We start from the raw sequence: 20,271 nt of genomic DNA, 5'->3' as shown, positions 1-20,271 counted from the left end.
AAAAAGAATGATGGCACTCTGAAAGCGTCTCAGAAATCTGAAGCAATAGTAATAGGGCATTAGTAATAGGCCAGAGGAATGAGTTGCTGCACAGAAGGTAGGTCAGATGGTGAAAAGTTGGTGACAAATGCAACTTACTACCTGGTATCACCACCAAATGGGTAGCATAGCTGCTTCATTTGCTGTTAGAGACCTGGTACACTAAAGCTGGCCTACTTTTATAACACAGACTGCCTAGATTTCACTTGGTCATCTGGTCAAAATTATGCAAAGTACTCATTTTTTTCTAACAGGAAAGAAAAATCATACAAATAGAAATATATATCAATAAAAATGTCAAGCAGACCACATACTGTGAGAAAGGGAAACCAAGACTGAAAGTTTGTTACTGAGAAGGTATGGCTTCTCCTGGACTGACTAAAGATATTGAATTGCAACATATTCTAAGCTCATTGCCTACATAGGCTATAAGCAGCACCTGACATTCAGATCAGTAATTTTGTGGTCTCACTGGCCCATGGAAAAGTATTAAAGCATACAACTGTGTCTATAACTGGTATGACCACAACATCACAGCACTGATAAGGCAAGAGAGCCGTGCACAGAAGGCAATTAATTAACACCATAATATACATGTGCCAGGAGTCAGCAAAGTGCTAAATTGTATTTCTTTGAGTCCACAGTATTAGATCCATGTAGCACCTTGGCCACCACCACCACCTCTATTTCCCCTTCAGCATGGACCCTTTAAGAACTCACTCAGTCACCTTCTCAGCCCAAAATACACTAATTTACCCTTCACCAGGCTGGCAACACTTTGTCAAAACGGAACTAAAAAGTCCCAAAACAAACACAAAGTCGTTTCCTGAAATTACTGTCAGGCCTCCAGCCATCCCCACTACTTCTCCCAACCACACAATCCCCTTGCTGCTTCTGCTGCCTTTTAAATTTGAATCACCTGATTCATCTGAGATGGGGCTAACCAGGGCTAGCTTAGCCCCAGGCTCTCCAGCCCAAGGACAAGCCATCCTGTTACAATCCAGTTAGACTTTCTGGCAGCATAAGTGTAGAAAGTGAAGAGGTGTTTAAAGAAGAAGCTATGTGGTGGATCTAAAGGTTCCAATCTTGTTGATGACCGATAAGGGTGTCCTTATAACGCTATGTGATGGACCTTCTGGGTTTTTTTTCAGCTGATTTTTAAAACCTAGGAAAATTTCACCCCAAAAAAAATGGTTTAAAAAATTATTAATGTTGCAAAGTCAAGCATTCAGAAGTTACAAAATCTCAGAATTCAATTAAATGTTAAAATGTTAAGTCGTCTGAAAAATCAGGTCATAGACATGTTATATTGGGCACCCAAAATTAATGGGAACTTTTGACTTTAATCTCTCTTTGCCTCTGTTTCTCATCTGCAAAATGGGGATGATGCCTGCCTCTCATCCCCTCCCTTTTTGTGAAGATTTGTGCAGATAAATTCATTAATATTTGTGAAGCACTCATGCTATAGTGATAAGTGCCATGGAAAAGTCCCTAAGTTTGAATAGTGTGCAGTAAATAAGTCAAAGAATTTTCCTCCAGGGCAGACTGGCAGAGGCCCTGGGTTGTTGTTTTTTTTGCCTTCCTCTGCAACGTGGGGCACGGGTCCCTTGCTGGAGGATTCCCTGCACCTTGAAGTCTTTACACCACGATTTGAGGACTTCAATAGCTCAGACATAGGTTAGGGGTTTGATACAGGAGTGGGTGGGTGAGATTCTGTGGCCTGCGTTGTGCAGGAGGTCAGACTAGATTAGTGTTCCCAAACTTTAACTATCAGTGAACCCCTTTCACTAAAATGTCAGTTCTCATGAACCCCCTCCTAAAAATGAATATTTCCAGGGATTTTCTCCTTTACCTGAGTATAAATTATAAAAGCAGTGATCTTGGAAATATAAAATTTGTTTTTGACATGCTTATTATACACTATTAATTATTATTTATCATTACAATATTTTTATTACATTATGAAAATGGCAACACTCTTCCAAGATCTCACTTTTGTAGCTTGTATCACTTTGAATAAGCCTGTTATAAGACAAGGCTCCTATGTTTCATCAAGGAGTATCAGATGTAAAACAGCATGAAGGTATTAAGAAGCCAACTCACAGAGTTCCTCCTACACAAGCATTCAGGTCTTGAGCAGTCCAGGCAAACAACGCACGTTACAACAAAGCTTAAACTTGTTCTTCATAATAATTTTAAAAACAAAACTAGCTGCTATTTAATTTTAAAAAGAGCAAAAAAAATCCACCTCCCTTTCCATTTCTTATAAGGAGTCTTGAAGTTTAAATCTCCTCAGTGTGGTAGATAGGCTTGCTTTGATCTGCTTAGCTCTTGGAAGTCCAGGGGCTCCAGGCTGCTGGCCCCGTGCTGCCAGGGATCCCTAAGGACAGCTCTGTCCGCCATTAGGGAATTTTTTCCCAAGAACCCCTGGAACATTTTGTGAACCCCCAGGGGTTCACGAACCCCAGTTTGGGAACCACTGGACTAGATGATCATAATGGTCCCTTCTGACCTTAAAGTCTACGATTCTATGAAGTCATGGGGCCTCACAGTGAATGAGGAGAAAACAGAATATTGAATAACCACTCATTCAGAGAGCGACATCCACCCTGTTTAAGGAATAAGGCAATGGACCTGTGCAAAACCAGTATATGATCATGTAATGAAAGACTGTCTCATAATGCATATGCACAAGGGGACTGAAGTTAAGGTGGCATGGGCAATCTTCAATCTGGCACTTCCTAACTTTTGAGTGCTTGACATATTTCTATATTATACACACAAAAATTAAGTGGCGAGAGTACCAGGTCTACACTATCAACTTAATCGACATAACTACGTTGCTCAGGGGTGTGAAAAATCCACACCCCTGAGCGATGTTGTTATACTGATCTAAGCCCCCCAGTATAGACAGCGCTATTGACCAGAGGACTTCTGTCAACACAGCTACCGCCTCTCATGGAGGTGAATTAACGACGCTGACAGGAGAAGTTCTCCCGTCGACAGAGTAGCGTCTTCACTGAAGCACTGCAGCTGCAGCGTTTTAAGTGTAGACCTGCCCTTAGTCAAATGCTGATTGATATTGCAAAATAAAAATCACACACTAAATCCAAACTTTCCAAAAACAAGAGAAAAAACCCCACACACATAAAACACACACAGTGCTCTTAGTCTCTCATATACCTTGTGCCACAGGTTCACTTTATGCCATTTCTGTTCAAAGCATAACAACCCAATCTGCATCTTTGCTCTTTGTCCTCGCAGCCCAGCTTACACACAGACTATTTATTTTAGCTCACTGTTTCACATATGGGGCTTGCTTGTCCTCTCACTTATACTGATGCAAATCCAGAGTAATTCCAGTCAAGTCCACGGAGCTCCACCAGAGTAAGTGAGGGGAGAATCAGGATCACAGTCTGTTAGTTCTAACCATTCACTTATGTGGTAGTAGACTGAGCACCGGTTAAGGCATTTCAAGAATTAGATCAAAACTTGACCCAGCATTACACAATTCCTGCAAAGCTAGCAATATCCAAGTGAGTAAAATGCAAAGATAAGGTTGTTCTTTTGTTTTATACAAGTAATGAAAATGTTTAAATAATTAAAATCGGGGGGAAAAACAAAGGAAAGGAATATATGGCCTTATAAAAGCAAAACACACTGCCACAAGGGTGAGTCATAGGTATTTTTCCATAAAGATTACTGCTTGCCTTCAAATGAGCAATTATTTCACAGATTACAGTTTTTCATTTTAACAATCATTAAAGACCACAGAAAACAACTGGCAGTTGTGTAGTGTCCTTCACAACGTCTCTGGGTCGAATGCTCTAAAATTATCAGCAACTATAGCAGCTGTGAATTACAGTAAATATATAGGGTCTCAATCCTCCAACATGCCGAGCACTTTGGATCCTGATTCAGAAAATACTTAAGCACCTACTTAACTTTAAACCGGGGCACAGTCCCAGTGAAGTCAGATGTGAAACCAAAGTGCCCTGCACCTTGCAGGATCAAGTATAGGGCGTGATTCTACTGCCATTGAAGTCAATGACAAAACTCCTGTTGTGGGAGCCAGGGCAGGCCCATAGTTCATTAGCCCTGTCCCAAATGATGAGGCAACCCAAATATCTCAAAAGGTGAAAATGTCCCTATTTTAAACAAATGTGCCTTTTCTGTTTGCTTTGAATATGCAGGTTTTCAACCTGGAGCCAAGGAAATAGAGTAAGGAGTGAAAAAGGGAACCTTACCTGAAGGCCCTCTATGGCTAATCTCAGCATGCTTGGTGTGAGTTTGGAGGCCTGCTTGAAGGTGAAGTTGCTCCAGTCTATAATCAAAACAAATCCATTCACTTGAAGTTCAGGATCTTCAATCATGGCTTCTAAAGAAAGAAGTATGGCACGCAAAATATCCACCAGTGTGTACCTGTCAATAATAGAGGGTGAACTGGGTTAGGCTAACCAGAAGGGAATGATGAGGGCATGCAAAAACATGAGGTAGAAAACTTCTAACCATCTCCTTTCATGTTATTTATCAAACATGTAAACCAAAGGATGGATTTTGATTTTATATTTGCCATATAGGTATCCTCAGATAAAATTAGCTATCAAATATAAGCAGCAAAAATATAAACTGCCAAAGCAAATGTAAATTTTCCCATAGAAAGTGACAACCTTCTGAGCTGCCTAATTATTTTCCCATTTATCAAATGTATATACTGTAAGATCTGTGCAACTTCTATTGTTTTAAGATCATAGTTGCATGGACGACTATTACAGTCCAACACTAGAAATATGCACCCAATTTTCCCTGGCATAACTTTCCAAAGATAGAGATTACAACTCCCCAGTCTTCAACTGCTAACAAAAGGGAATTTCAACACCTCTCTCTCGTTATTGTTTACTCTCAGATCCATATAGTACACTGTAGAATTTTCAAAGCACAACAAAAGAGTCTTTTCATGAAAATAAAAAATGAAACACACCACTGCTTGGAACTTCTCTGGTTAAAGGCAATGTCAGCCTACTAAGATTTAATTAATCGCCTTCTGAGTACTTTTTACCCCCTAGCAAGGCAGTTTCAATACTCTATTTAGAATCTGATGATCATTTTCATCTGCTACATTCCACATTAAATTTTAGTACAGAGAGATTGCATAATGTGTGCATGCTGCATCTAAAAATAGAAATAGTACATAATGATGTATTTTACACACACATAAATATAAAGATTCCTATATAAATAAACATGTAATAGAAATTATAATTCCATGCTGATCTCACTACCTAAATTTGGCCATAGCCTAGTATGGCCTATAAAAACTGTGGACTTTCCAGAGTAGGTTGCTAAAAGGTTCTTCCTTATTCCAAGGAGGTTCTTCCCTTGTAATTATTTTGCCAGCTGAACACTACTGGTAAAGGCCCCAGGTCTGCAAAGAGATCTGCTAGCAAACCAAAAAACAAACTGGGGAAAATGGTAAGCATGTTTCATGAAAAAAATTGAAAGAAATTAAACATTTTTCATTTCATTCCATTATTTTCATGATTTTTTTTTATTTTAAAAAATTTCATTTTGAAAGCTTTCCCATTGATTTGTCAAGATAAATCCCACTCTCTATTATATGTTAAAACTTTTCCCCTTTTTCCCCTGCTGGTAAAAAACGGGCATGGTAGTAAGAGAAACTTGGGGAAAAACCCAATTTCTCTCTCACATTGTTACTTTCTCCTTCTTTACTTACAATGGAAACTTTAAAAAGGGGAAAGGTGGAATTGCCTTATAATTTACAAATGAAAGATTGCAAAAGGATGAAATTTTTCAATTTTTGTCAAAAATTTTCTTTATTTTTGATTTAAAGTTTCCATAAAGTGAAATTTTCCATGGAAAAAAAAGTCAGTCTTTGAAACTCCATTTTTGATGCAAAATGGTCAAAACCATTTCGACCAGCTGTACATGAACTCTTACATCCCTATGTGTCCTATTGGAGTCAGTGGGGCTCTACATGACCATAGGAGCTGACTACAGCAGATCCCTTTGCAGGACTGCTTTCAGCATTCCACAGCCACCCATAACTGGCCACTTTCCAGAAGCAGTGTGATAGACTCCATCCAGCCTAACTGTCATATATGACATTCAGTCAAAGAGGAAACATTTAAAAATAAAAAAGGAACCTGAGCTGTCAGCTCTATCCCAAAGCTCAACTGGAGGGAAAAAGACTCATCAGCTCAAAGAGGTCTCTCCCACGTAAGGTGTGTGTACAGGAAACTCTGTGAGCATTCTTCAGCTCCAGTATAAACCACAGAGTAGACCAAGCACCAAGTTTTTACCACCATGTCATCAAATCCTGTGTGTCAGATAGAAAGATATATGTATATGTTAATCTGAGACATCATGCATCCTCCTATGTAGTCCTCTCCTAACCCCACCACTGGAAAGGAGTGCAGGACACCCAAATCAAAGTGGTCTTGAAAACACCCAGTAAAGTCTATATTGCACTGTTGCTAACACGAGCACTAAAAAACGCCCCCACTTTTTTTCTATTGTAGAAGCAGCTGCAGCTCTCTTGTTTGGAAGCATGTGAGCTCCATCACTTTGACAGAGTGCCCTGCACTCCTTTCCAATGGTGGGGAATGGAAGAGACACAAGCATACTCTTCCACAGGCACACTAACTTGTATTAGAGATTATCAGACAAGTCAAAATTTTGATGAAAGAGAGAAAATAGTCCATAAAAATGTTCACCAAAAACGTTATCTGACTAGCTGTAGTACATAAGGTATTTAAAGATGACTAGGGCCTCTCTCTCCTCCATTGGGGCCATGTATTGGGATTATGCCATCCTTAAAATGGTAGGCACTCCTTTGGTTTACAGAATCCCACCTGAATGTGGGGAGCTCATTTACATTAAATGCCAAGTTGCTGCCCAAGTCCCCAGTGGCCTGAGCTGGGTTTGCAGAGATTTTTTGTTTTCATTCGAGGGGACAGACAACATTTCTTCTGAACACATTAGTCCGTTACAAAGCGAGCCTGTCAGGGATCCAGAATGCCACCTATATATTGTTTGCTGGATCAGACCCTTAAGCTATCATAAAAGAGAGTGAAATCCTGACCCCGCTGAAGTCAATGACAAAATTCCCATTGACTTTAATGGAGCCAGGATTTCACCCATAGTGTTGAAGGAGCTGTGATTCTATAGGGCTAGATTCTGAAACCCTTACTCACATTCTATAGTACCTTATTCCATAAAAAGTCCCATTAAGGAGGTACTCAAGGTGGGTATGGGTCTCAGAATTTGGCCTATAATAAACTTATAATTTCATGGTTCTCAGCTGAAAAAGGCAAGGATTTCTCCCTCCAATGAAGAAGACAAAAAGAATAATGATTAAACTACCAGAAAATGCTTTCATTTGCTATCAGGAGAAGACACCCAATTTATCCATGAAATAAAATAAATCAAGTTAGAACCATTCAGGGACCTGTCCATGTTAAAAACAACAACAAAAAACCACCCTTGAAAGGAAATTGCGTGAAAATAGAAGATAAGCTATCTTACCCTGGCATTTTGATTATCTATACTGGGCTTTCTTTCTTGATTTTGCTATATTACTTAAGTGAGCTACATTGCTGAAAACCACAAGAGAAAGAAAAATACATTATAGGCAGAGCTTAATTCGGCTGAGCCCTGGTACCTCTAGGCTTGGCAGTTCATAGTCCCAGCACCCCGGCATACCAGCCAGCAGTTGCCACTCTCTAGCCACCCAGCTCTGAAGGCAGCACCACTGCCAGCAGCAGTGCAGAAGTAAGGGTGGCAATACACCATACCATGCCATACTTCTGTGCTGCTGCTGGCCGTGGTATTGCCTACAGAGCTGGGTGCCCAGCCAGTGGCCACCGCTCTCTGGCCACCCAGCTTGAGCCCCGGCACCTCTTTTATTACAAATTAAGCACTGATTCTAAGCCATTTAATGCAGCTTTTACTTTGAGCAAATGCTGAAGCTACCCAGAAATCTAAACCCAACATGATAGAGGAAATCTTAGGTGTTGCAAATAGCAAGTTGTGTATTAAAGTCAAAGCAGAAAAGCTCTATACAATGAAATATGAATAATGGAGCTATATTACAGTTGTTACATAGTGCAGAGTTTTGCATAAAGACTCATCTCTAGTCCACTCTGCACAATACGTGAGACCTATAGAAACTGAAGTCCCTTCACAGGCTTGTGACAGTCTTGTCCTGCTATACAATGAACCTTTATACGTGCTCCATTCTCATCTGAACTTGAAGTCTGAGTATGGTTGGTAGAAAATTACTTGCCACTGAGAAATGCAATTTTTTAAAAAAAAAACTGGATACCGGGCTACATACCCAGTAGCCAACAAACTAATCCAAGTCCCACGCAACAACATTCTGTCTTTACATATTTCCAAGTGTTGTGGAACATTTTCCAGGGACTTACTAGGAAATGTAACAGAAGGTAGAGTTGGATAACTATTTTGTTGTTGTTATCAAATCATGGGATTACATTTCTTTTGACCTTCTTTCTCTCTAATTTCATTTACCATCTTTTTATCCTCTCTCCTTATTCCAATCTTTCTTCAGTCTCCTCTTTCCATTGCAGATTGATTGATAAATACACACACACACACGTTCATTCCTTACAGCCCCACCCCGTTTCTGTTTTATGTTTTCCCCTTAGTAGTAGTTGTCTTTTTCCTGACCCCTCCTTTTCTTTCTTGATTCTCTCTTCTTCTTTCTCCCTTCCCTCCCTATTGCTTGCCTACTCTCTCCTTTTCTTGTCATTGCCCCAATCAATGCTTCCTTCTACTCAGACCCTATGGAAAAAAAACTGACTTTGGTGCCATACTGGTCAAGCATTGTTCAAAAATAGGTGCACTAGTCTAAATTGATTAAGCTCTATTTATATAAAAATTTGACATCAAAAGTGTTATATAAAGAGATGCAAAAGGGAAGCTAACTAATGGGAATTTTGAGCCTTGGCTTATATTTTAGTGTTCTGCAGACACCCAATTTTACAATTTTTTATATAAAATTTCTTTGATTTCCTTGGATTTATAAAAGCCTCACTAGGTGCCCATCCTACTCCCTGGGTTGTACTGCTGAGATCCATGTGCAGCGTTCGGATAACTTTCAGTTTAACTAGAGAAATGTCACAAAGCAAAAATGAAAAGTAGCATTAACTACAAGCACTAGCACGACATATAGCCAGAATGAGATGAGATCAGGGCCGGCGCTTCCACTAGGCAACACTAGGCGGTCGCCTAGGGCAGCAAGATTTGGGGTGGCATTTTGCCGTCCTCGGTGGGAATTCAGCGGCGGGGGTCCTTCCGCTCCGCATCTTCGGGGCGCTTCAACGGCGAGTCCTTCACTCACTCCGGGACCCGCCGCCGAAGTGCCCTGAAGACGTGGAGGGGAAGGACCCCCGCTGCCGAATGCTCTGAGAAGGAGCGCTACCACCTAGGGCAGCAAAAACCCTGGCTCCGCTCCTGGATGAGATTTGTTGCAGTTGCTGGTTTTTAACTACTGCCATTGTACAGTATGAAAGGAAGAAGCCATAATTTTATTCCATCCATCTGCATAAGTTACAGCAATTGGCCAGCGCAGTGTGTATGCTAAGTAGCATGTGCCCATTCTTCACAGCAAGACCCAAAGACTCCAGCACTTTAAGTCATTTTGACCTCCAGACCTTTGAGCTTTTAGGGTGTTTGTTTATTGAAGGGACACTGAGTGCTTTATTTTCCTCTGACCCCAGTTTTCAAACAATTGCTACAGTGGTTTCAGGCAAGCAAAGTGCATTGTGTCTGATTTGCTATCATGCATGGCTTTACAGTAACCTAGAGCTGACCTGCACCCCACTACTGGAGAAATAAATCCTGTTTTATTAGTGGCTGACTTCAGTCACACTTATCATATAGCCTCTCACATGACATATTGTAGCTAGTCGTGTGTAACTAATTCTTTTATATAATCGAGAATTCACTATTAACTGTATTTAATGCCTCCTATTTATACAACCATGATTTATACAACTGTTTATATAATATTTTTAGCCTAGAAAAACATATCAGTAACAAAGCTGGAAACAGGTGATCATGTACTGAATGAATACTGTGGGCTAGATTCACGAAAAGCATCACAATGTCCAATTTTTAGGCACCTAGGAAATCATTGGGATACACAAGGCCTGAGTTAGGCACCCAGGCTTACTATACAATGAATGGGGACAGACAGGTGCCTAAGAATGTGATTCAAAAAAGCCAGCAAGCTAGGCAGCTCCTTGCCTAAACTAGCCAATGGGAGATGCTAAGGAAAGGGGTGTGTCCTAAGCCCCACCCCCCTCACAGAATTCAGCACCTAAATTTAGGCTGGAAGGAAGCGGCTCTCTTAGCTTGGGATGCTCAGCTGTAAATCCTTGCTTAGAATTAGGTGCATGTGGCATTTTTTTTGCAAGCAGCCAGGGGTAGGGACGTGGGGTGGAGAGGAGGAGGAAGAGGACCAAGCAACCTGTGCCCTGGCTTCATCCTCATACAACAACTGAGGCTAGAGAGAAGACCGCTAGCTCACTGGTGGCAGAAATCTCACGTCAAATCAAATCACCTATGGCAGTTGTTTTTAACATCTCATGCCACGGTTATGTGGGAAGCAAAGTAGAGTTTCTTTGCCTTTACCACAGCATCTGTTAAATCTTGCATCGGCCAATTCCCATTTGTTTTGAATAGCAGACAGTCTGGTTCCTCTGAGAGGTCATATTAGCTCTCTGGCTGACATGAGTCCCTACCATTATGAGGAAATTTTGTGTGGATTCAGTCTGCTTCGGTGGATGCAAAGTGGAATCTGGGTCTCCGCTTGAGTTTAGGTCAGTGTAGCTTCCTAAGGCACTAGATGTGTTGGGAATACATCATACCACAACCTTTTAAAACCATGTCCATCCTGGCTGGTGAAGGCTTCTATTAAAGAAGCTGTAGTACAGTCACTGCTCAAAAAAAAAAATCACTTCATTCGGGCAGTCTCTAGAATCCAGAATCTAATCTACCATTCCTGGTTAACATTTTTAGAAGGTTTTGGAAAGACAATTCAACTACAAGAGATGCCTCAGATCCCCTTGACTCTTGACAATCCAGGTACAGGTGTGGGTACTAACAAAAGAGGAGAGCTCATAAAAATCAGCTAAAGATAAAAATCTTTTGGTTTATGTCTATTGTGTTAGCACCCAGAAGCCTCAATCAGGATAAAAAAGCCTACTGTGTTAGATGTTGTACAAAACATAGGAAAGTATAGCATTTGCCCCAAAGATCTTACAGTTTTGATCTTCTGGATTTGCCATTATTAACTGAAGTAACAAACTTCTATTATAGTGTTTTCATTAATTATAATTCATATTTGAAAGAATATTATTTCACACGGAGTGACCTTAATATCCAAGTAGCATTACTATTTATTTGCATCATTATTTTGTCATTTGGTTCAATTCATGGCTTGAAAAATCCACTTGCCAACTCATCTGTGGTGACTAGGGAGTTGCAAAGTGGGATGAGCAATTAGTGTTTGCAGAATTTAACCTGTCATTTAAAAAAAGTTTCTAACACGTGTGGTTTTGAAAACAACCTTTTGAATGTGAAACAGTGCAGTGTCTTGTTCCTAAGTCTGCAACAGACAGCTCCAGTGCCTTTGACTCTGCTTACAGATTCCTCATTCAACCTCAGAGTAAAATTAACAAATCTGGTCAATTTCACTGCTGATATTCAGAACCCTGCAGACAGCTGTGAAACTGACAGGAACTGTGCCAATTTTATTCTGCCCTTCTTGGGAAAGCTCTGAGTGGTAGTTGAAGCAAACATTAGTGATAGTTATCTGGGAAGATATCCCCCCAAAAAAACCCAAATGGTAGTGCAGGATGAGGATCCAAAAAATAAAAATAAATAAATAAATAAAGCCCTCATCCATTGCAATAGCCAGAAAATTGATTAGAAGGGGTAAGGTAATAGAGATCCTTGCCTCCAAAGGTCAAAAGACTATGCGCTGGGGGGGAGAGCAGAAGAGAAGAGAATCTCCCTTCCAGCAACCAGCTGGAGGCATAAGAAAGATAAATTATACAGCTACTATCCAAATGTAATCATATACCTCCAAATCAGAAGTTAATATGAAAGATTGAGCCCCCATGTACGATCCAGGCACAGCCCCTGGTAGGACCCCCATCATTTTTCCCCTACCCATCTGCTGAGAGAGGTGTTGGACTGCTCACTGAAACATTCCCCTTAGCCCTTGCATTAGAACCTCCCCCATCTTTTATAAGCTTCTGGTTTAATCTTTCAGACTGTAGGGCATCTGGTACAGTTTTCAGGCCCTGCTTTAATTTAGTGAATGTAATGTCTTGGTTGGCACATGGGTTTGTTTTTTCATAGGAATTTGTTTCATCCTTTTCCTAAGTCCTTTGATAGGTCTGATGGTAATTAGAACTATATAAATGATAGACTGTTGATGCTATATAAATCATCTGATCTGTAGCTGTTATTCATTTAAAAAAACCAATTGTCACTTTTTAGTTGGAATTGTTAATTTGTTGACTATAATAAATTGTACACCTATGATTAATTATATTTATTGGCTTGCAGCGCACTGTTAACTTAGTCAAGAAAGTATGCAGAGAATTCACTGATAGAACAGAAGGTTTTGAAGAGTTTTGTTCTAAGTAAAAAGCACATTGGTTTGTGTACTGTTAAAGCAGTAAGGGCTTAATCAATATAAGAGACAGGTGCACAGCACCCCTCAGTATCAGGCATTAACTGAGTATCATGTCAGCTGCATTCGTGGGGAGGCAGTGTGGTCCCTTGGATGGGGTACTCACCTGGGAGTCAGGAGATCTACGTTTTATTCCCAGATCTGCCACTGACCTGCTGTGTAACCTTCAGCAAGTCAATTCCCCTTTCTGTACCTTTGTTCTCCTCCCTTTGTCTGTCTTGTCTCTGTGGACAAAACTCTCTCTTTGGGGCAAGGAATGTGGGATTCCCATCTCAGTTGGGGTACCTAGGTATTTGGGGTACCTCAGTCACACTACGACTGTAATATAAATAATGTGTTCAGTTAAACTTCCATAAAATTGTAATTATGTTTTGTCTTTTTAATATTCTCCCAGCTGATCTCATGTAATTTAAATCAAATAAGAACATCTCACTATTAATACAGGTGAATGAACCCACTTTTGCCACATTAAAAACAAGTGATTAACAAGTGCTATTTTTTGTACTTTGACTAAGAACTAGTGCTCTGCATATTTCCACATAAGACTTATTTTACCATAGTGCAATTAGGAAGAAGAAAATTGATCATACTTGAGACAGGCCAGACTGGATTTGTGAGAGAATTTCATCATGGCTGAAGTACAATTTTAACAAGATGTCTAACTTGTCACATCCTTGCAGTTATTCCTGTCATTTTTATCTCTCTTTTAGGACATTACCAGCTTATTTATTTAAGAAAAGGCTTGAGTTTGTCTTTACAGGGTAAGGAGCTATAATGATGTAATTATTAATTATTATTATTGTGGCAGTACCTAATCCTGCAACCCTTGCACACATCAATAGTACTTCCTCTCTCTTGGGTAACCTTAGTGATTTTAATGAGATTACTCACATGAGTATAGTTTGCAGGAGTGGGATGTAAATAGTTCACACCTAATGGATCCATGAATAGATCTGTATTGAAAGTTAAAGAATGTTTAAACTGCCTGTAATTTGAAGGCTATAGGTGGTTCCCCCCTCCTGCCCCCCTCCATAACAGAAGGAAATTATGTACAGCATCCCCAGTGATGCATTTTTAAACCAATGTTTTCCCCACAGAACACGTTTCCTGTTGCTCACATACCAGGCCTTGATAATAATACACAGCACTTGTATGAGCTCACTAAGCCATCTTCACTCCAGAATGGACCACAATCAGCTTTAGGGCCCTTGTAGCGTCATTCAGTTTTGAAATCTTGCTGCAAAAAAACGTGTATAAAGACCCCTCCTGCCTCACTGATAATTTCACCAAGGAGACTGTCACCTGTGATGCAGAGTAGGAGAGGTGAAGGGAAGAGGTGTTTAACATCAATCTGACACATGCATAATTAGATGGTTCAGTAACTTATCTTGCCTTCTCTGGCTGAGGAAAAGTACTCAGAGCCTGAACTTCATGTGCACCCAGACTTTTCAGTTCCTCTTTAGAAATGGGAATTAGCCTTGAGTTGGAAGCGCATTGTGGGTATTACTGATATGCAAATGAGCACTACCAAGCTGCCCTCTCTTTCATTGCTTGAGATGTATTGTGTGCTTAAGCAAAAGGAGCTGAGACAAGATGTAATAAATATTTGTCAGGCCAGTCGGACAAATTATCTGTTTTGCCTCTTTTAAATGCATCATTATTTCAGCTGGGGAAGAGGCAGAGAAATGTAAATCAAGGAGTATGCCCTTTGCCCAATCCATCAATAAGGGAAAAAGGAGTCTCTATCCCTCACCCTGAATATGCAGGGCAGTGGACAGAGCTTTCCCAAGAAGGGCAAAATAAAACTGGCAGTCCAGTCCTGCTGTGTGTAAAGCAGGGTGTGTCCTATTGCTCTCCCCATCATCCTGTAACCTACTGGATTTCATCAATGGTGAGTGGAGGGTTCAATCATAGTCATTGAGTTTAAGGCCAAAAGGGACCACCAGATCATCTCAGCCTTCTGTATATCACAGGCCACCAACGACACCCAGCACCTAAATACTAAATTCAACTACTGAAAATCAGACCAAAAGTTTTATAGCCCAAAGGAAACTAGACTGTTCTGTGCCACAGGAGGGACTTAGGTGCACCAGTGCCCAAGCCCCTGCAATAGCAGGGAAATGATTAAGGAAGATACACCCAGATGATTTTGGCAAATGATCTGCACCCACACACTGCAGAAGAAGGTGAAAGCCTGCCAATGTCACTACCAATCTGACCTGGGGGAAAATTCCTTCCAAATTCCACATATGGTGATCAGTTAGACCAGGAGTCGGCAACGTTCGGCACGCGGCTCGCCAGGGTAAGCACCCTGGTGGGCCGGACCAGTTTTATTTACCTGCTGACGCGGCAGGTTCGACGGATCGTGGCCCCCACTGGCCGCGGTTCGCCGTCCCGGGCCAATGGAGGCGGCGAGAAGCCGCAGCCAGCACGTCGCTCGCCCGCACCACTTCTCGTCGCCCCCATTGGCCCGGGACAGCGAACCGCAGCCAGTGGGGGCCGTGATCGGCCGAACCTGCCACGTCAGCAGGTAAATAAAACTGGCCCGGCCCACCAGGGTGCTTACCCTGGCGAGCTGCGTGCCGAACGTTGCCGACCCCTGAATTAGACCCTGAGCACATGATCAAGAACCAGTCAGCCAAGCACCTGAGAGAGAGAGAATGCTTGGTGCCACCTCACAGCCCTGGCCCATCCTGTCCAAAGTCTCATCTCTAGCTGTGGCTACTCCTGATGCTTCCGAGGAAGACAATACCACCACCCCAAAAAAACCCAGAATACACTGGGAGGAAGAGTCCCTTCCTGATCCTGACAGGTGGCCAACTGAAACTCTGAAGCATGAGCATTTAGGACCATAAGACATGCAGTCCAATGGGGGTGGATGGGTTAATGAGTGAGTGGGTCTCAGCCAGGTGGGAAAGGGGCATGTGTTAGAGTCTGGGCTCAGTATTTACCTGCTCTGGTCCCAGTTGGCAGCGAACAGAACCAGGATCTTCCTTCCATAGTGGTCAAGGTTGGCCAGCCCGCCAGGGAAGCCATCTTTCAGCGCCTGCTTGATGCCGGGGTCAGTGGCCTTGAAGCTCTTGAACATGTCCAGGTTCTGCTGCCGGTACTCAAAGTACTGGGCCAGCAGACGGAACGCCTCAAAGTGCTGAAATTTCCTGGCTCTCAGGAAGCGCAGAATGAAGGCATCATCTGTGCGGAGGAAGCCAATGTCCGGCCGAGTAATCACCATATCCCGCACCTCCTGGATGTCCTGGTGCAGGGTATCTGGGTTCTCATTCAGCTCCAGCCGGGCTTTCTCCAGCGTCTCCGGGGACAGACCTGCCTGCAAATGAGTCATAGTGCTGCTCCCTCCTCTGTCGCTGCTAATTGTGCTCCTCTACCTTATAGGATGCACCTCCACACAGCCCCAAAAGCCTGATGCAGTTGTTCCTCACCCTTAGAGCATGTACCCCTCCCCAAATCTCCCCACGACCTGCTGCTCCTCTTCCTTTAGAATAATCCCCTATCCCCAGCACCCTGTTGCTCCTGTCCCTTATGATATCCCTCTTCTACCCCCCAAATAACCTTTCCCCCAGAACCCCAATTGCCTGATGCTGCAGTCACTGTAGAGAGAAAAGCCAGTATAACAATAACAACACGCCACAAACGAACACCCTATTGCTGCAAATCACTATGGAAAGAAGAGGGGAGGGTTCTTTCCCCCAGAAGACCCAAGTTTGCCCCCTTGGTTAAGTAGGCATTTTATCGGGGTAATAAAAAGCTGCAGTTATAGTGGTTTTTTAAGAGCCACATGATCACAGAGAGCGAGTCCAAAAAGCAGGACGAAGGACTACCTTTGGATTTGGGATGAGGTTTTTATCCCTCCCCCATGCAAACAGTGATCTCACCCCTGATGCTGCAGTCACTAGAGAAAGAATAATAAATAAATAAATGTGGCTCCTCAAACTGAGAGTTCCCGGTAGAGGTTGCTTTCCAAAAGAAGGACCATTTATTTAAGACCAACGTTTGCCATGGTTAAGAGGCATTTTTCTTTGATTTAAAAAGAAAAGGGAAAAAAAGCTACATGTCGTTCCTTTGCTGGTATATATTTAAAGATCCTCTTTCTTGAGCACAGATAAGGACTCCAGAAAACAAAACTGCCTATGGCTTGGGGTGGGTTTTTTCCTTCTCCTCCACCTACATACACAGTGATCTCAGATGGTACCAGCAGGATCTGGTGCTGGTTGTTGTATTCCCCCACCCTCCTCTCTTTTTTTTTCTTTTATCTCATCCAGGTCTTCCCACACACTGCACTCCGCCTTGGAGGGACTGGTCTCCAGCCCATCCTCCTCCTTCTCCCGGACAGCTGAATTCAATCGCTTTGCAAAACGCGCAGTACTTAGCAGCAAGAAGAAAGGGCTGGAAAGACAGCTCGCAGGGCAAAGAAAAACCTAGGCAATGCGGCACCTCCCGGCCTCCATCAGCAACAGCAGCTCCCCTCGGTGGCAAGCCCGGAGCTAGACAGCTGGGAGGAGAGGCAGAGTGGCCAAGCCCGGAGCCCAGGACATCCCGAGGGGAAGCAGCGGGCTCATATTCCCCGAGGCGCGTGCTGTCTGCAGCCCTGCTGGTGTCTGGCCGGGGCCGGGCGGGGGCGATGCTCCTTGCAGTAGAGCTCTGGCTCCGCGCTGCTGCCGCCGCCGCCGCCGCCTTTGTGCTGTTCTGGACTAAGCCGGTGGCTTCTTGTGCGGCTGCTGTGGCTCTGCCGTGTGTTCAGTGCGCGGCTGCTGGCAGGTTTGCGTCAATCAGGGCTCCCTAAGCGGCTGCCGCCGGTGACTCCAGCTCAGCTCAGCCCCTCTCTCCCTCACGTTGTTGTTACCCAGCACTGCCCTTCCCCCTGCTTTCTGTCCGCAGGATAAAGACAAACCCCCACAGAGGAGAGCAGAGCGCTCCAGCCCTTCCCCCCAGTTCCACCCGGCACCTGCTGGCTTCCCTACCCCTCCTTGGACCACCAGCAGGCCTCTTGCAATTGAATATTTATATTCCGGCAGTTGAGAAACGCCCCCTGCCCTCCCTTTCCCCCAACCCATCTATTCCTTCCCACCCTTTTGTGTGCAAAGAGCCAAACTGCAGTGGAATTAGCAGCTATTGTTGATTTCGATTCATATTGACACTCATTAGTGTCTAGTTCCTACAGGAACCATACCTCTTCTAAATGCATTTGAGATACTAAAAAAAACCATGCGTCGGTGGCTTTGGTTTATTAAAAACGCCATTTTTGCAGGAAAGTTTAGAAGAGAAATCCAGGAGAACATACTTGGCAGTGTGTATGGGATGGGAAAAGGGGGTTCAGCTATGGTAAATTACAGCCCCTGTGACCCTATAATTGTAAATCCTTTAATTCAGACACACACAACTGCGTGGGAAACAATTGACCCTTTGTGGAGAATGATTCTAGCTTGTTCTCAGCCTAAAAGTGATTTTTGATGTATTTGGAAAGTTTAGTAAATTCAAATTGGCTGGTTTTGAGGAATTTGAACATGGTTTTTTCTTAAGAGATTTAGATGATGTTTGCACTCTGACAACTCAAACGCTGCTTCTGTTGACTGTTTTGAGTTTAGGAATACACACAAAAAACAACAATCCCATGTTAGGCCTCAATCCTGAAAATGCAAATCTCTTTGAATCCATTCAGATTACTGACATTGATAAAATTAAACACATGCATATATCTTTGTAGAATCAAGTCCTGGTTGCAGTGTCAGAATTTTGTTTTTCTTCTTTATCTGGCTGTTTCTTTTGGTTTTATACTCACTCCTTTTTGGTTGAGTGTCCTGAAAACAGAAATGTTAAGGGGAAAGAGCCTCCATTTAAATAAAATAAGTAAAAGTCCAATTTTCCTTGCACTACAGGCCATTCCTCTTTGAATTCATTATATTACAAAGGAATTCTCTGCTTCTTAAAATAGGATTTAGTCCTTAGTGAAGATTAGTGTCTTTCCCTGGTGTCTTTCACCCTGATCTTGCACTTCTTCCTCAGGCTAAACTCCCAGATCTAGCTCCTCAGCATTGCAACACCTCACTTTAGGCACCCTTCCACCTAACTCAATCCCCAGCCCTAAGTTGGGTGCTGGGGCTCCCTACACAATGCACTGGGAGGTTAGGTGCCTAAGAATGGGGTCCACAAAAGCCAACAGGATGAGCAAGGATTTGCCTAAATTAGCCAATAGAAAATGCTAAGGAGAAGGATGTGGCCTAAGGCCTGTCCCTCAAAGGAAGTTAGGTGCATAAATCAGGGTTGGAAGAAGGCTCCTCCCTCTGCTTGAAATACACAGCCACGGACCCTCTCCTGGAGTTAGTTGCTGAAGTCCTTTTTTGCAACAAAACAAAAACACACAAAAAAACAACGAATCAACCAACCAAACAAACAAAAACAAACCAAAGTAGTAGGTGCACCCTTCTAACCTTTAACCTAGTGGTGAGAGCACTTCCCTAGGCTGTAGGAGACCCAAATTCAAGTCCCTGTTCCAATGATTACTTACACAAAGTGGAACAGTTTCAAAAGGAGAGATTGAGAGGACATAGTCCAGTAGTTTGGGCACTCAGCTAAAAGGGGGAACTATGGTTTCAATTCCAGAATCCATATCTGGCAGAGATAAGAATTGAAACTGGTTCTCCCACATGCTGGGTGACTATACTACCCACTAAAGTACAACTTATAAGGAGGCCCCAGTACGTCCTCGTCATATGCCATTTTGTGCAAGGTTTGATATGTTAGCCTCTAAACACACCTACTGTATTGGGCCCCACAGTTGAGATAGATAAGGAATGCCTAGTTTGAGGACCCCGCTAGGGTTTAGGAATGAGCTAGCTGTCCAGGCATCAGGACTGAGGTGTCTATGTGCATGCCCAGCTGCAGATGTTTAGGTACTTAAGGGACTTTATCAGCAGAAACTTAGACTCCTAGGGACTTTAGGCACCTTCATGGTTAAGTAGCAGCTATGCCAAGGTTTTGAGTAGCTACATTTTGGACTTGGGTGCCTAAATCCCTCTGTGAATCTAGCCCTCCCCCCCCCCCCCCCCCCACTGAAGTTAATATGAGCTTTGCTTGAGAAAGGAGTGTATGACGGGGTCTTAGTATGCAAATAAAGTTTATTAAGCTTTAAAAATCATTGTGCATGAAAGACTACAACATGTACATAGTTATTCTACCCAATCCAATATTACACTGTTTTCTTTGCACGATTATCCAGTTAAAAACCCAAAACTTAAAGAGGTGCAAAGGCAGAAGAGGAAATGCAATGGAAAGGACGGTAAGGGTAAGGCGAGAGGCCCAGACCTTCGAAAGGCATTTAAGCAACAAACTTCCATTGAAATCAAAGGAAATTAGGAGCCTTAATTGCTGTGTGTGGATCTGGGCCAGAATTCCTAGCATAGCTGAGCTAGTGAAAAACGTGATCTAAATTACCCTTAAAAACCCACCCAAAATTCTAAATTTAATCAAAC

General features: G+C 42.6%; 1 protein-coding gene across 1 annotated transcript in view; it reads right to left on the bottom strand.

Moving 5' to 3' along the window:
• Positions 1 to 17,858, bottom strand: part of CLVS2 (clavesin 2) — a 59,745-nt gene extending 41,887 nt beyond the window's left edge. Inside the window, exons 1-2 of the mRNA XM_005280189.5 lie at positions 15,739 to 17,858; positions 4,287 to 4,461 (exon numbers count right to left, since the gene is read on the bottom strand). Coding sequence (XP_005280246.1) covers positions 4,287 to 4,461; positions 15,739 to 16,127 — 564 coding nt within the window. The 5' untranslated portion in view covers positions 16,128 to 17,858. The remainder of the gene's footprint in view (positions 1 to 4,286; positions 4,462 to 15,738) is intronic.
• Positions 17,859 to 20,271: the final 2,413 nt, after the last annotated feature.

Source organism: Chrysemys picta, chromosome 3 (genome assembly GCF_011386835.1).
Source record: "Chrysemys picta bellii isolate R12L10 chromosome 3, ASM1138683v2, whole genome shotgun sequence".
Taxonomy (NCBI): Eukaryota; Metazoa; Chordata; order Testudines; family Emydidae; genus Chrysemys; species Chrysemys picta.
The sequence above is the reverse complement of the archived record's forward strand: the minus strand, read 5'-3'. Positions and strand labels throughout refer to the sequence as shown.